Source organism: Tachysurus vachellii, chromosome 20, assembly GCF_030014155.1.
Source record: "Tachysurus vachellii isolate PV-2020 chromosome 20, HZAU_Pvac_v1, whole genome shotgun sequence".
NCBI classification, from domain to species: Eukaryota; Metazoa; Chordata; class Actinopteri; order Siluriformes; family Bagridae; genus Tachysurus; species Tachysurus vachellii.
In genome coordinates this window covers 15,857,177-15,875,458 of record NC_083479.1, presented here as the reverse complement: position 1 = coordinate 15,875,458, position 18,282 = coordinate 15,857,177, and the positions used below count along the sequence as shown (strand labels likewise).

The 18,282-nt window shown below is 39.8% G+C and overlaps 1 protein-coding gene across 1 annotated transcript in view; it reads left to right on the top strand.

Moving 5' to 3' along the window:
* galt (galactose-1-phosphate uridylyltransferase) overlaps positions 1 to 18,282 on the top strand; it is a 106,279-nt gene that overhangs the window by 29,332 nt on the left and 58,665 nt on the right. The window contains exon 7 of the mRNA XM_060896174.1: positions 4,054 to 4,176. Within this exon, the coding sequence (XP_060752157.1) occupies positions 4,054 to 4,176 (123 nt within the window). The remainder of the gene's footprint in view (positions 1 to 4,053; positions 4,177 to 18,282) is intronic.

Here is an 18,282-nt window from a genome sequence, read left to right as displayed (position 1 = left end):
CTCTTTCTCTCGCTCTCTCTCTCTTTCTTTCTTTCTCTCTCTCTCTTTCTCTCTCTCGCTTGCTTGCTCTCTCTCTCTCTCTCTCTCTTTCTCTCTCTCTCTCTCTCTCTCTCTCTCTTTCTCGCTCTCTCTCGCTCTCGCTCTCTCTCTCTCTCTCTCTCTCTCTCTCTCTCTATCTCAATATCTCTCTATATATATATATATATATATATATCTTTCTCTTTGTTTCTCTCTCTCTCTCTCTCTCTTTTTATCTCTCTCTCTCTCTCTCTCTCTCTCTCTCTCTCTCTCTCTCACTCTCTCTCTCTCTCTCCCTCTCTCACTCTCTTTCTCTCTCTCTCTCTCTCTTTCTCTCTCTCTCTCTCTCTCTCTTTCTCTCTCTCTCTCTCTCTCTCTCTTGCTCTCTCTCACTCTCTCTCTCTTGCTCTCTCTCACTCTCTCTCTCTACCCAAAAAACTTTTTACATCCAACATTTAAACGTAACCCGAACCACTTTTGTGCAGACAATATGGCAGATCAATCCCACGATTCAACCCTTCATGACATTGATTCTAAATGCCTCAGTGGCTCTGATTGACAGCTGAGAAATAGAAGCCGTCCTTCCCACCCTGTGGATTAGACTCCCAGTTCGACTCCTGGTCATCCGTCGTCAGGATTAAACCTCACAATCTCTCAAAAGTAAAAGCGAAGCCTTAGACTTCTTACTACGTGACTGTGAAGCAGTATTTCACCGAGTTGATGTATAACTCGGAAGGTAATGACAGTCGACTTAAATGACTCCTTGTCATTACAAATGAATCCTGGAACTGCCGTTGCTTCAGCTCCAGTCATTTTGCTTTGCTATAATGTGCTTTTTTCCAGACTTTTCCTCATTTAAAGTCTATTGAGCCTGTTACACTCTGCACCATTTTATTCTTTTCTTCCTTTTTTTTTTTCTTTAGAACATGAAGTAATAATATCTCAACTTTAGTGCTTTAATAGAATTTTTTTGCGTTTGCAGTCCAGCAGCCGAAATGCATTCTGCCTTCATTTGAAACTCCTTGTCTCATGCTTGTTTCAGTCGTTCAGCGCTGTTTTTCTCCTCATTTTCCGTTGACATCTTGATGTCCTTGTCACCTCATTGCAGCTTTAATCTGCCTCTCACTCTGAAACCACTTTAAGGCTCACGGTGGTGTCTAGTCGCGAGCCAGAAAATGATTTTAGCTCCAGTTGAGGAAGTGCATGCTAGAAGTCTGTAAAAATGCTTCCGATTAGTGGTGTGGAACTGATAAAAAAGAAAAAAAAGAAAAATCCCGACACCCGCTGTTACTGAGAAAAGCCTCTCTATTGCGTTCAAAGTCCTTAGCGGTTCAGTTTAAAGTGTTAATTATCTAACAGAAACCTCTAGAGACAGTTGAAAAAGATGATCTCATGCCATCTAACATGCTTCATGGACACACACCTTTAGCAAGGATAAAAACCTTGAAAAGAAGCTTCTTAAAAAACACAATTACACAATCTGTATAATATGTTTAACACGTTAATAGTCTAATATTCAGATTATTTTAAGCCCATAACAGGAAATACTCACTCACTCATCTCACCTTCTACCGCTTATCCGAACTACCTCGGGTCACGGGGAGCCTGTGCCTATCTCAGGCGTCGTTGGGCATCAAGGCAGGATACACCCTGGACGGAGTGCCAACCCATCGCAGGCAACACACACTCTCATTCACTCACACAATCACACACTAGGGACAATTTTCCAGAGAATCCAATCAATGTCTTTGGACCAGGGGAGGAAACCAGAGTACCCGGAGGAAACCCCTGAGGCACGGGGAGAACATGCAAACTCCACACACACAAGGTGGAGGCGGGAAACGAACCCCGACCCTGGAGGTGTCAGGCAAACGTGCTAACCACTAAGCCACCGTGCCCCTCAGGAAATACTCTAGAACTTTAATTCTATTCAAGATAATTTAGCTTAGAACGCCATTTCCCACAATGAATCTCTACCTATAAACATGGGGCTCATATCAATCAGCTCTCTAGTGCCCTAGCTAGTGACTCTAGTATATTAGTGTCCCTGAGTCGGGGCACTATAAGGACTGTAGTTTCACTACACATTAAGATGCTGATGACTCAGTTTTCAGTGACATCCCAATGTTCTCATCAGTCACTGAAAAAAAACGCAATCATCATATAAATTTATGTTCTTAATCACAGATGTTTCTATCATGGTATTTCAGTTTGGTAGGCTAGCTAGAACAATTAAAGGTTGCTGGACTCAAACTTTTAATGAACGTTATATACAGTAAAGATAAAAATGAACGTCGTTAATGTTTGTTATCGTTTGAAAGCTACAACAATAAAAACTAGCTACTTACGATTGATTTACGAAGTCGGCCGAGAGGCTTCAGAAAAGTTCAATATTTAGTAAGGGAACACAGTCATGTTATTGTTATAGGAAGCTTTAGTACACTGGATTTATTGATTGAGAGATAGATAGATAGATAGATAGATAGAGAGAGAGAGAGAGAGAGAGAGAGAGAGATTAAAATGTCTGACCCCCTGATCAGTGCCCTGACTGCTGAACTAGGGAGCTGATTAAGACGGATCCACGGACACCATGGACTACAACACACACACACACACACACACACACACACACACACACACACACACACACACACACACACACACACAGCAAGTTCATGGTCATGTTAACAGTCACTTGATTACTGATGGCACAAACCTGGACTCCTCCACACTCTCACTATACAGCAGTATTTATTCAGCTCTGACTTTTCACCTGACAAACCAATCCTTCCATCAGTGTTTGCTGTTTCTGGTTTCTGGTTTCGACCCTAGTTCAGTAGTCAGGGCACCGATCAGGGAGTCAAAATGGCTGTCATTTGAAAAATCCATCCAGTCCACTGTAACTTTTTTGCTCTTTTTAGAAGGTTTTTTAAATTTTTTTTTATAAAGTGGAAGTGCATCATCCATGTTCTTGAAGTGAGCTGCTGCTTCTTCTTCTTGTTCTTCTTCTTCGAGTCTTCAGTGTGAACACGCTACTTGTTCACTTTGTCTATACTACGCAGTGAAGTACAATAATGATTCAGTTTGTGATTTTTGACACACCTCTACAATTATTGGTGGAGCCATTGACACTGTTGGTCCTGATTTATTCTAATAATAATAATAATAATAATAATAATAATAAATTAATTAATAAATAATAATAATAATAATAATAATAATAATAATAATAATAATAATAATAATTAAGGGGTTAAGGGCTCTCTCTCTCTCTAAATAATAATAATTGATAATAATAATAATAATAAATAATAATAATAATAATAATAAAACAAACAAAATAATAATGAATTAAATAAATAAATAAACAAACAAATAAACAAACAAACAAACAAATAAATAAATAATAAGAAGAATGTTTAATAATAAATCGTTTTTTCTATTCAAGTGACATTTGAATAACTCCATTTTTTTATCCAAAAAATTTTTTTGAATAACTCATTTATACAAATATCAATAATCTTGCTCTAAATTGCTCACACTTTGTGGCACGTAATCAGACGGCATAAAAGCTAATGAAAGACCTAATGTGACAAAAGAAAGTCCTCAGTGCCTAGTACTGTATAGAAGCTGAATTAAAGGTGAGGAGTTTTGAGACTTCACTGGCAGTCTTTTGTGTTAAATGATCCATTGTGTCTGAAGGAAGCCCGAAAAGTTTTTGGAACGTTTATTTTGTCTGAATTGGCCTTGAGGCAAAATCCATTTTTATTTAAAGCTCCACTGGAAGATGAACTGCAGTCTTTGAAAGCCTTTAAGAAGCCTAACGTTCTTTCCAAACCCTCTTCAGTGAGTCTTTAATGTGAATGCTGTTATTTTTATGACAGGGAAAGTGAGTATTCATATCATTATTTGTTATTCTGCCTGCTTTTTTTTTTTTTTTTTTAACCTCTTGTGTTGCTTGTGTTTGGTAAACGTTATAGATTTGTGAAGATAGCCACAGTGGCTCGATGTGATATCCCTGCTGTCTTTGTGCAGGTTTGGGCCAGCAGCTTCCTGCCTAATGAACCGGCGCTGGCTGAACGCTGTCAGAGGGAATATAAACAGCTTCACGGAGAGCCCATGCTGTTGCAGTACGCTAACATGGAAGCGCAGGCTCAGGTAACACAACACTGAAAGACATGCAAATTAATACATTAATCTGATCACACATTTGCTCCGAGTCACTGGGTTCTAGATGAATCCTAGAGAGATATGACGAGGTCGTAATATGCAGGGCTGTGAAAGTACGTAGTGAAATGATGACACGGTGGATAATAGCGTTCGGTCACCTGCTGTCCTAATGAAATTGTATTGTACGTCATTGTTTGTAACAGATATTGGACACTTATTGGGCATTTGTAAGAAGTTTAATCAATCTGAAGTAAAAAAAGTCTGTTGGCGTTCAGCGTGAGATGTTTGTTTTTCCCTCTGATACCTACCTTACATAGAATTTTAGTGGTTGAAGATGAACACCTTCAGATTTTAGATGCTTATGAGCAAGCACTTTAGGACGTCTCAGAGAGTAGAGATAGGCTTGATGTCTCCATTTACATTGAAGATGGAAACATTTGTGTGGAAAAAAAGTCTACTTTTATATGAGTCATTAAAGGTGCGGTGCACGATGTTTGAAAACCAATGTTGACATTTGAAATCACCAAAACAAACCCAAATGGGTGTCACCCCTGTTTTGATAGCTTCGCCCCACACATACATACGTAACCCAGGCAACTATTATGGCAGAACCTGCTGGGGCAGCTGGCCGAGGGGATATTTTTATCAGTAAATGAACTCAATGAGTAATATTATGGTAATACAAATGTGTATTTGTAGTACTGTGTGTTGTACCGTGAAAGGTTTAGCTCCGTTTCACGTGGAAGACGACGTTCAACACCTAGAACCCGAGGCAGAGGTAACGGCAGATATCCACCATGTCAATGTTTCAATCGCTTTCTGCTAATGTCACACATGCACACTGAACGCTCTCTCCGCCGCATATTGACAAGACACGCCCCTTTCTGCTCATTGGCTACACGTTTGTTTTGTTTGTCGGCCCGACTTTTTCTGAAGCATTTTTCAAACATTGTGCACCGCACCTTTAAGCACCACTGTGGAGTGACATGGCAAAGAATTACAAGGCTGAACATGGGCACCTTTCTGTATAAAGCAGTCCGGTCCAGAATATATCACAACTATAGACTTGTAGACTTTAGTCTGTACTGTGTAGTTCCTGTGGCTTAATATGGCAATCATAGGCCTTCAGTCATCATCTTGGGGTTATAATGGAAATGTAGGAAATTGTGGTGAAAACTCACTCCGGTGCCGTAATGGCATACTGGATTTGAACAGAGATTAATAATTTCTAACTGGGCTAAATAATGAAATCTGAATAATGCATTGTTATGTTGTGTACATTTAGAATTACTCACAAATTTCTTTCAGTGCCAATAATTCAAATTTATTTTCATTAAAGGATGAAATAACTCATTTAAGTGTTCAGTGACGTTAGTTCAGTGTTCAGTGAAGACGGAGAACTACAGTATGTTTCCGAGAGCTGCCATGGACTACGCGTCCCATCACCACACACATAATCCCACACACCTGAATACAGTCACCTGACACAACACTTATGGACTCCAGTTCTATGGAGTGTTAGATCGCTCAGTCTGTTTATACCTGATGCTCCCGATCCGTTCTGGTTGCTTCTCCTGAGTTTTGTCCTGTTACACTGCTGAACTTTTACCCGTTGGTGGATGACGTCCTACGATTTCTGACCTGCTCATTTGTGCTAGTTTCAAAATAAATTCCCCTACACTACGGTTATTGCTATGACAACCAGTAATAGAAACGCCTACTAGAGACTTAATATAACATTAATACCAGAGTGTTAAAATAAAATAAAACCTTTGCCTTGTAGCTAGAACTCCTGTTATTAGAAGTATCGCGAATCGACACCTTCTGACCAATCAGATTGGAGGATTCGGCAGCGCCGTGTTCTAACACTGAACATATCTTTCAGCTCCAGTGTCTGATATACAGTATTCTGATCGCTCAAGCAGCTCCTTATATGAGTTGTTGAGACCCAGATTTCTACCTTCAGCCATCATGTGTCATTTTTCTTTCTCCCATCTTACGTTCTTCACTGCAGTCTAGAGGGGATCAGGAGACGTTAGCACGTACAGCTGAGCACGTACTCTGGTACCCTCACCTGGCGCTCCATTATAATAACACACTTGTGTTGGAGCCGAGGGTCTGCAGGAGGAACAGAGGAGCCAGATGATTTTGCATCTCTCTCTCTCTCTCTCTCTCTCTCTCTCTCTCTCTCTCTCTCTCTCTCTTATTGCTTACAGCATGGGAATAAAAAAAAAAAAAACCCTCACTGATTAGCATAATGGTGGAGAAATTACTCTGAGCTAAGTTAAATTGCTCGGAAAAGTTGGGGTGGAGGATACGTACTTCATCAGGATGCAAAAAGGCAGGTTGGATTATGAAGTGTGTCGCTACATAATGTCTGTAGAAAGACATACAAATTAGAGGCTTGTGTGCTGTTTGTGGAATGAGAATATTACACAGCAGCAGGACATGTTGTGGCTACGGATGAGTCTGTGTGGGTAATAGTTTTCCCCAGTGTGCGGTTTTTCACTTGGCTGAAATTACTGCTGTGTTATTATCAGTGCCATGGAAGGAATAACAGCCCAAGGTGGAGTATTTACATGTAATAATATAGTCTAAATGATGTTACTTTGCTAATAACACAACGATTTACCAGCGAGTCAACTTTTAATTTATTATTAACTGAAACAACACTTTTGAACATTTTTTTTTTCCTTTTATCATTCCAGTTATACATTTATCTCAAATCCCTCTGTTTTTTTTTTTTTTTTTTTTTATTATCGGGAATCTGACTGTATTATTGATTGTAATCAAACACTGATAGTGGACGTGTTACATAACTGTCTACTAACAGAAAGTTTACTATACCAAACATTATATCGTCGCTGTCAGACGGAATCCTCGTATCTCCAAAACCGTTATTTTTCAGGAAATTAAAAAAACGCCGTACCTTATCTGCAGTGCACAGGGTTTAGTCCGCGTTGCAGTGGATTGTCTTGCGCTAAATTCCTGTCCTCAGACGAGCACCAGAACTAGCGGGGGGTCAAGATTTTTTTTTCTTTGAGCCCAGTGTTTTGAAGACATTTACCTCAGAAGACGTGTTGATTCGTTGCGACTCTTCTTGAGGAGAAATATGCCGTGAAGCTCTCCCGCGGAGTGAGGAAGAGGTGGACAGTTGAAGTGTCCAATGGAGTTATGAGATTTGTGTTCAAGCTATTTTCAAGACTTTAGATTGGTTAATAACTTGTATAAATAACAGACCCACGTGGGGACTGACCAATAGCATCGATATGTGAAAAAATATGAAATTGACCAAATTTGGACATACGAGGTTTCCGTCCGACAGCGACGATATGTTTTCATTTGCATATGTTTTATAAACTGCCTTTTATTTTCACCGGATTTTGAAAAAAAGAAAAAAAAAAAACATTACTTCTGGACAAGATAAAAATAAGGCCTTATGACCTCGTGATCTTGTGGGATGATGTTTACTGTCTCAAGTCAAATACGTCTGTATGGTTGACGTTTGTGTATACCTGTAACCCTAGTTGTGTTAGTTAAATAGATAGAGCTAATGGATAAATAGTGAGTCACTGTCTATTATTTTAGAATCCATTATTTTGCTATTTTAACCACATGATATAATTATTCTAAATAGTTTACTTACCCTTTACCTCTGTGTCCGGAAGTCCTATTATTATATATACATTTTTTATTTCTTCTTTTCTCATGATCAAGACTTAATTTTAATCATGATCTCCGCAGCAAAAGTGCAGTAAAGCCGCACCGTTTTTCTTTACGTACCCAATTTTGATTATATATTTAGAATAAATGAATTTAATTATATATTAATTATATATTCATTTATATCTTTACATTTTTTAAAAAATAGCTGTCAATTATTTTGTATTGGTTTTGTTGCGCATTTATTAAATACGATCGTTTGTGTTCATTTATTGTTCTGTAATGTAAGAGCTTGTGGACGCTCACTTTCCTCTCTTAGCGTCGTTACCGCGAAGTATCTAAAAGCCGGGACCCTGAAATATACTCGTGGCTAGTTTAACTGCAGCCGGATTGACCGCAGTACGATCTCTATATTGTCTTCGCGGATAAAGATGCAGACATCACAGCCTCCTTTTTAAGTGTCAAACACTTATGTGGAAGTTGTCAATCACGAGTCCCTGATTAAAGTAAAAGTGCACGCGATCATCCGTGATGCTGCGTTACTGTGCTTTTACTTCCTCTAGAACGTTCTTATGTCAAGATCACGGAAAAATGAAGTTGTGATCACGACAAAACAAGACAAGAAGTAAGAAGTAAGTAAGTTTTAAGACTGCCGTACTTTTAAGCCTTTATAACTGTCTCTAATGTGTCGCGTGTCCTCTGAGCAACTTATTTGGCCTTATTCAAAGTGCACACACTGGAGACTCCAGACGTCTAGAACTGTTCCACAAACTTCATCATATCAACAAACTGCACACACTTTTGTAATCCGTCTATGTGCAGCGTCCTTCATACGAGTTATGAGTTGTTCCCATTTAATGGCCTTTCTACAGTCAGATACAGTCTGACAATTGCGTATCGATTAGGATGTCGTCGTTCCCAAAGACCACATGGAGTTGGCGTCTTCTCTTTGAATGTCTGAAATCTTCATGAAACGGAATCTAACTAAAGCTGATCCAATCTCTAGATGCCTCAGGATGGTTAGAAAAAAGAAAAGCAAGTGGAGAGGAATTTAATAGCACTGTTGTATAAGTGAAAAATCTATAAATATAACCTACTCATCAAGCACATCTGATATTACTCACATTAAAAATAATAGAGCTTTCCGGAACGTATTAGAAGACCGAGTGCATTATATCACGCTGTTGTGTAATATCATGGTGATGAGGCCAATACTGTGCAAATAATTAACTAACAACATGCCGGCTTGTTTAACTCGATTTGCGTTGCTCTAGATCGCTCGTCTGTAATTATAGCTTTCCTTGCACGAATATTGAGGTTTCGTTGCAACTTTTATGCTTCATCGATCGTTTACGCTGTCAGTCAAGCATCATTCCTTCTCTTTAGGTCATTTCCATTATTTCTGGTTCTTTGATTATGGATTGTGCTGCAACGGTGCTGCCTGTTGAAAGTGCTCTGGATTTCCTTTAAGAACTCGAGAATTCAGGTCGTAGTAAAAGTGTTAAGAAATACTCGAAGCAATCAGAGATCCAGTGTGATAGTTCTATAGTTTTAAATGTGTGTGTGGTGTAAAGTAAAATGACTCGACTGGACTCATTTCGTTCTACTGTTAATATTAAATATTGACTCAGCTCTGCGATGTAGCGTGTATTTTAATAATGTGCCGTCCAGAACAGGACGGATGTGTTTAATTTTACTTTTATGTTTGGCGCTGGTTTTGGAGGAGAGGTGTGATTTGGTGCCAGAGGGATTGAGAAAAATGGAGGTAACTCATCTTGTACGCTCCTCAATGGCTTCCATCCTGACCCAGGAGCTCCCATTATTACAGAGTTGCTATGGCTGACTTGGGCTCCATTTAATCTCTCATGTGTGGGCAAGCAGGGGGTCAAGAAAAATCTGCTGACCAGCTGGAAGTGGCACACGGCCCCGCTGTTGATTCACTGCTCCTTTATTTCTGTGTCTGGAATAATGGGGTAGTGTGTGTGTGTGTGTGTATATATCTCACAGATGTGAAGTGAGTACACCCCTCACATTTTGTAAATATTTTATTATATCTTTTCATGTGACAACACTGAAGAAGGAAGGCACGGTGGCTTAGTGGTTAGCACGTTCGCCTCACACCTCCAGGGTTGGGGGTTCGATTCCCGCCTCCGCCTTGTGTGTGTGGAGTTTGCATGTTCTCCCCGTGCCTCGGGGGTTTCCTCCGGGTACTCCGGTTTCCTCCCCCGGTCCAAAGACATGCATGGTAGGTTGATTGGCATCTCTGGAAAATTGTCCGTAGTGTGTGAGTGAATGAGAGTGTGTGTGTGTGCCCTGTGATGGGTTGGCACTCCGTCCAGGGTGTATCCTGCCTTGATGCCCGATGACGCCTGAGATAGGCACAGGCTCCCCGTGACCCGAGGAAGTGAGAAGTGAGTGTACTCACAGAAGTGAGTACACTCCTCACATTTTTGTAAATATTTTATTATATCTTTTCATGTGACAACACTGAAGAAATAACACTTTGCTACAAGGTAAAGTAGTGAGTGTACAGCTTGTATAACAGTGTAAATTTATGGTGCAGGAGCGCAAGGTCACTAACGTCCACCAGCTCCTTGATGTCGTCATGGAGAAGTGGAAGAGGACTCCAACTGGTGACGCTTTGGTGAACTCCGGTGAACTCCATACCCAAGAGGGTTAAGGCAGTGCTGGGAAATAATGTTGACACTAAAGTATTGACACTTTGGGTCCAATTTGGACATTTTCACCTAGGGGTGTACTCACTTTTGTGGCCAGAGAATGCTAGAGAATTCCTAGCAAAGAATCTCAGAGAAAACATATAAACTGTTCATTCATTTAAAGCTTTTTTGCTTGACTTGTGTATATTTATGATATTTATGATCTAATAGGAGATGTCATTAGAAATCATATTTGATCAGATTTGTTATTTACACATTGAAATCTCAAATGTCACAAGCTATGACAGCCTGAATAGTCAAAATAAAGACTATGGAGGATCGCTCCAAAAACATGATGCATTCCTCAAAAAGATTTTGGACGGTTTTCACGAAGGCCCTTCTGCTGATCTCACCATGTGATGGATGCTGTCCATTCTCACGGGGTGAGTGTGGCTCATTTCCCCGCTTCCTCACTAGTGGCTATTTCACACTCTCATCTAGAAATGGTCTTTCTCCTCGTCCGCAATCTGTCCTGCTTTGGCCCGCGTCTGCGCTTTTACACGCCGAGATTATTGGCATGTCATCGCTGACCATCTGCGTACCTGCAGAGAGAATTTGGATCTCCTCTACAGTACTTCTGACCTCTGGAAAAAATGTTCTCTTGGGTTGATTTATAGTTAGTTACAAATCTTTTTTTTTTTTTTTTTTTGGGTAGATGGGTACACGAATGTTGTTTACTTTTGAAGTCGTGCTGCAACTTGATCTCACCGGAAAGAAAAGTTTGTTCTTTCTGACAGGAGAAGCAGGGTGACACTAGCAATATTTGGCTAATAGACAACCCTGAAATGAGAAGAAGAGTGCCCACTCCCCGCCCCTCAGGCAAGCCTGGATTGTTTGTTTTCCTTGCCACATCTCCGTTGTGAACGGACGGTCAGCTCCCAAACCGTTTTTGACAGGGCATGGGGAGTGGTGAAGGCTGAAAGGCTCGGTCCTGCTGTGCCTCACTGCAGCCCTGAGCCTCCTTCACATGGGAAACTCAGCGATCTGTCATTCCTCTTGAAAGAGAAGTGGCCGAAAAACACTGGACGGCTCCGGTTTCGTCCCGTATTCATCCTTTCTCATTTTTTCCCCCGTAGCATTTTTCCGTTTCTGATAATAAACTAAATGAAGCACTGCCTCAGGTTTTTGAAAATGGTCCAGGTGAAATGTCCATCCATGGGCAAATAATTACCAGATGTCTCAACTGGGGTGGAAAAAACCCTCATGAATGTTGTGTAGATTCTCAGCCACTTATGCACACTTTTTTTGTTCACATCTCTTTCATCAAGACCATCTGTCTGTGTGTGTATATATATATATATATATATATATATATATATATATATATATATATATATATATATATATATATAATGGGAAACCTCAGCTTAAAAATGGAGTGCAATAATCTACCACACATTATGAGACGTCTATTTCGTCTGTCATCTTGTATATCTAGTATATAAAGAACAAACTGGTGCGTCGGACAAACCTGCCCCGGGGGGTAGGATGATGTGTGTAGTGTGTGACAGGACCTCCTTGTTACCTCCATGTTATAGTATCTGTAGAGCATCTCGGGTTCAAGTGCCTTATTCAGGGGAACAGCAGCAGTACGGGTGTGGAAATAGCCAGGTTAGTATCTGTGGCCCTCAAGAAGTGTGTGTGAGTGTGTGTGAGTGTTGTGTGTGTGTGTGTGTTTAAGCAGAATTTGATATTCAGAGTTATTCAACCTAATTATTTGCTGCTGTGGCTTCAGCATACAGTATGTATGATTATTACTGAGCAGAATTTTGACACATTTCCCAGTACTAAGAAAATAAACCCTGTTTAACGGATAATCACTTATAAGGCCAATCTAACATCAAATATGCCAATGAAATATTTATGTCAAACATAATTCTAAAACACTTACATAAAGTCTTTACTCAAAACCATTGTAGTTTTTCCTTAAGGTGATGAATATACTGTAAAACACCATATTTGGATGTCTGAGATTTTATTTTTTTTAATACTGGGATTAATGATCGGATTAAGAAAAATGGCTGTTGCAAAACAAACATGGAGGTACAAGGATGCAGTTGAATATAGAGAATAACTCACCTCCCATAAGAAAGGAAATATTCCTGGCTTGTGCCAAGTATTCGCCAGGTTTAAAAAAAAAAAATTAATGGATTTGCTGACCTTGTACCGGTTACAGCTCATATGGCAGCATCCTCCAGACTTTATTCAAATTCAGATGCTAATTACAGAATACTAATGAAATGTGCACTGCAATCACATTTGCTGTGTGTGTGTGTGTGTGTGTGTGTGTGTGTGTGTGTGATTTAAATTCAACCGCAAAACATATATTTACAATTGCATTTTCATGAACAGCAACGTAGAACAGCTGCCATTAAATTAAAATGCAAAGCAAAGTCCACAGCCAAAAATAAAACACGTGTGCGATCCTGTCTTCGTTTTCACTGCCGATGAGGTACGTCTGTCAGTCTACGGGTGAGATTTCTTTAGGAGTTTTGCAGGTAGTGTTAATTTAGTCACCTATTTTTAATTTAGTCTTAGTCTTGTGCCAAATGTCCTTGTTAGTTTTAGTCATATTTAGTCATTCACATATCTTTTTTTGTTAGTCAAGTTTTAGTCGACTAAAAGTCTCGTCATTTTAGTCTAGTTTTAGTCAAAAGATAACTCAAGGTATCTTAGTCAAGTTTTAGTCGACTAAAAGTCTTTTAATTTGAGTCTAGTTTTAGTCAAAAAATTGTAGTTTTTTTTTAAAATAACACATTATTACTACTGAGATTATTACTGATAAACATTTCAGTAAAAAAAGTGTTTCACATACGTTTCACTCGAACTTGACCGCACATCACATTTTTTACTTTATTGATACTGCTTTTAATCGTAATGCAAAGACCGGTCATCGGGACATAAGCTGTCATGTACAATAAAAGAACCTGTGCAGCGACAGGAAATATAATTTAACACAAAAATCCTAGACGGTGGACTTGCGCTCAGGAGTTTTTTTTTTGAGCGGCGTGTGGACGAATTCTTTCTACGCACACACTAAACAGCGCGAAGCCGCGAACTCGTTCTGAATATTTTAAAGGCGTAACAGCTGATGAAAAAGCAGAGACAATTGTGGACGAAAACGAAGAGAGAGTCAACAATAACGCATGTTAATTTAGTCTTAGTCAGCGTTTTTGGACAGCGGTGCAGTCTTGTCATCGTCTCGTCTTAGTCATGAAAAAAAAGGTTGTTTGACGAACATATTTCGTCTCGTCTCGTCTGACGAAATGAACACTGGAGGAAATGATGAAATATCTCTATAACGATTGCGTGTCATAAGTATCGTCTCGTACGCAACATTTTCAGTACAATATTGTATATAGTATAAAGAAGTTCCAGGCTGACACGCATATAGCAGTCAGTATAAAGTATCCATATTCCAGTGGACTATTCATCTGTCTCGACTCTCGATATATAGGTTTCTATTCAAAAAGTTTCAAACTAAACTTCTCACCTCTCGAGTGACCGTGGTCCAGTATAATATGTATAATATGCTGTGTTGACATGATTCCCAGCAGAAGCTGTCACACACACAGCTATAAAAAGCACCTTATCGAAAGACAAGTGCATGAAGTACATTTTTGGTAAAAGTATATTGAGATGGATTCTTAGTTTGCCTTTTGGGAGCAAGTATTCACATGCGAATATCCCAGCAGTCTGTGTGGAGTAACGCGGAGGCTGGTTGGCTGAGGGTGAGTCACTGAAAGGACGGCTGTAATGACTGCTGCAGGGGTGACTCTGCAGGTTAATGAGCATTTTAATGCCACTGATAGAAGACATCACCCTCTACTTTAATCTGACGAGATGAGGCAGTTCTTCCTTTCATTATCCTTCACGAAGGAAGCTTTGTAGGAATTTGTAGCGTTTTCACCTTCGGTGTTTCTGTGAAGACGTGTCAGCATGTTAGTGCTTGCGATTCAAGATGAAACCGAGAAAAGACTTTTATTGCTCAGCTAAGTAATGGAAACAATTCCATTAATTAAGGAAATATCCTTGTAGGATCTTTATCGTGGAGATTTTGACACACTCGTCTTTATTGTGTTTGGAGTACGGCCGCGAGTGACAGCTTAATGTGAAGCATCTCCATCTGTGCGAGTTAAAGGCTGAGTGGGACGAGGAAGGAGGAAACGCTCTTTCGCTGAGTGATTGAGATGAGTTCAAGGTCAAAAGCACTATTTAAGGATCTGCCATTCCTGTTGAAAATTTGTGCTTCTCCAGTGAGCCTCTTTTAGCCATGACTTGATAACAGAATCATTTTATTTTATTTTATTTACCGTGTGAGAAATAACCATAGAAAATTAGTACAATTGGTGTGGGAGGTTAGGGGATTAAACCTCATTAAAGCCATTAACCTTAATTAAAGGATTAAGGTTAATGGTGAAGGTTGATTTTTTTTTCTCATACACAACAATAATATTACCAAATAAGTAAAGCAACCTTGTGTTTTTATTCTAACGTACACTTCATGGCCAAGTGTATATGTACACCTGTGTATTGAATATACCTTTCCATAACCAAAGGGCTTTAATATTTAGTTGTTCCCCCTTTTGCAGACATAATAGCTTTGACTTTTCTGGGAAGGTTTTTTTTTACAAGATTTTGAAGCGTGGATGTGGAGTTTGACCCATTCACCATCAAGAGGTCGTGCTCCGATATTAGGCGAGGAGGCTTGGTGCACTGTTGTCATTCCAGTTCATCCTAAAGGTGTTCAGTATTACTGAGGTCAGGGTTCTGCACCCTGTGTCCTCCAGCCTCGGTGTAAACCATATAATCATGGATTTCACTTTGTGCACAGCAGCATTGTCATGCTTGAAATCTACATATCGTCGCTGTCAGGCAGAATCCTCGTATCTCCAAAATCATTACTTTTCAGGAAATAAAAAAACGCCGTACCTTATCTGCAGTGCACAGGGTTTAGTCCGCATTGCAGTGGATTGTCTTGCGCTAAATTCCTGTCCTCAGACGAGCACCAGGACTAGCAGGGGTCAAGATTTTTTTTTCTTTGAGCCCAGTGTTTTGAAGACATTTACCTCAGAAGACGTGTTGATTCGTTGCGACTCTTCTTGAGAAGAAATATGCCGCGAAGCTCTCCCGCGGAGTGAGGAAGAGGTGGACAGTTGAAGTGTCCAATGGAGTTATGAGATTTGTGCTCAAGCTATTTTCAAGACTTTAGATTGGTTAATAACGTAAAAATAACAGACCCACGTGGGGACTGACCAATAGCATCGATATGTGAAAAAATATGAAATTGACCAAATTTGGACATACGAGGTTTCCGTCCGACAGCGACGATATACAGATACGTACATCATATTGATGTGCCATATAGTGTATTTTACACAAACGGTAGCACAATACTAATAAAATAAGTTCAATCAGGACCACTTTGTCAAATGAGGATTTATTAGATGATATGCATACAGTTAGTGTTGGCGGTATGGTTCTGTTCTAGGCAAAAATCCACGTGCCCGTCCGTGCGCATGCGTGGACAGAGCGGGGAGAGCAGCAACTAGAACATAAAATAGACCCCCCGTATAACAGCAGAACCATTAATCATGCATAGTGTTAAATATGCTCACTTACATGTTTTGAAAAATAAATAAATAAATAAATAAATAAATAGAGGGAGAGAGAGAGAGAGAGAAGAAAAAACGAATACATGATGAAGAATTATAGCGTAAACTGGTACACGAACAACGGGTTCCGGCATGGTGGAGTCGGGGTTGGAGGAGGGAGTTTAAATCGCGGCAGCAGCGACGAGCTAGAAAGGTGGCTCAATGAATGGGAATTTAAACGGTCGGGTAATATGGATGTCGTAACCGGATTGGTGCGCGTCGTGAACAGCTGATCATCAGCTGATGCATGCTTGAGGACGTGGCCTGCCTGAACTAACGCGACGCTTGATAATTACAAAGTAGTTTTTTATATTTCAGGTTTTACATGAATTCATTTGGCATGAGTGAGGAACATCTCAGTGCTCAGTGCTCAGTGCTCAGTGCTCGCTGAATTGAAACAACATTTTTGGGTGGCTTTTTCATTAGTGTGTTAGTGTTTTAGAGAGCGCACAGTTCACGGATCTCATCCTGGGACTTATGGTGGTTTGAGGCTGCATAGGACCGTCTTAACCACCGAGCTACCACTTAGACGCTGCCACAGAAATAAATCAATAATTAACCTGGTGGTAAATGAATTTTTACTGTCACCGTTAGCCGTTCCTGCATTAACTCATTTTAACCATCACCGAGCGCAGGTTTTACCTGTAATATCACTCTTTCCTTTTGCTGTGTGTGTCTGCAATACATAACAGGAGTGCATTTGATTGAATCTGGCAATGGGGGCTTCACTGCCAGAAAAAAACCAATTTAATGTGGAATAGATGAGCTGTGCTGCCACATGATGGTTAATGATCTATTTTAAGGTGTGCAATCAATTTGTGAAGGACTTTAAAGTCATTAAAGGGAATTTAAACATAATTTAAATTAACGCCTTTCTCCCTCACTGGCCTACATTTTTAGCGCGTCTCTTACGGAGTCTTCTAGATGGCATCTGAAAGTATTCATTACATTTCTGTCTTGGTTTCTAATGAGTCATTTATTACCAGCTGCTTCTATCTTTCCTGTGCAAAAGAACGGAGCAAAATGATGTAAAAAAATAAAAAAATGTCTGGCTCTTGGCTCTATTTACTCTAGTTTCTTTGCACAATTATGATATTACAGAGCTTTATACCGACGTGTCAGACCTGTAAGAATTGCGCCGAGCGAGGCTGACACTTTTAAGGCCTGTACAGATTGGTTATGATTCATTAGCGAGATGCCGTCGAGTTTGCCATGTGTTTTATAAAGATGTCTGTAGAATATTAACTTTGTGAGGTAATAGATCACGGCGGGAGTTTGCCACCACAAGCTTGTTAACATAGCTAGTTTATTTCCCTCTTTGTATGAGATTCTTCTTCCCGTAGACATACACAAGGTGTTGTGATAATTACAACGCACTGTTTTATGGCGATTACGGCATGGCGTTCGTGAGGAGAGGAACAGGTGCATAAAATAACAGGCTCGTACGGCGCTGACACAAGTGAGTATTAAACAAGTCTATTCTGGTGCAGCAGATTTTCTTATAAAAAATAAATCCAGAGACTTATTGGAATTCAGACCCAGGCATTTATTTAGAGTGAATGCTTGACACAAGTGTTGATAAAGTACCAGAGCCTGTCCTTTTCACAGTAATTTCAGGAATAAAAATCACTTCCATAATATGACCTTCAGAAGGAAATGTATGAAGCCTTATTACTTCATAACCCTGATCTGGACGTTATGATTGCTGGCACCACTTGAACTGTCTGGCTGGGATATCGGACAAACTGGCAATCGGAAATATTCTTCTAAACAGGGCAGAGTGGTGGCTCGAGCGGTTAAGGCTCTGGGTTGTTGATCGGAATTTCACTGTGATGTCGTGTATCTGTGACAAATAAAAGCTTCTATTCTAATATTCATTTTACCTATCTAGACTTCTATGAAGTCTTAGTGAACTTGAGATTATTGGCACCCTTTATAATATGCCAAAAACTAGATTAAAAGCTAATTATGATTAGCGTAAGGTTTTCATGCCTTCAGGAATGTCTAACAAGCTTGGGATTTCTGGATCGTTCCTTTCATCTTTAGAGGGATTCTGGACC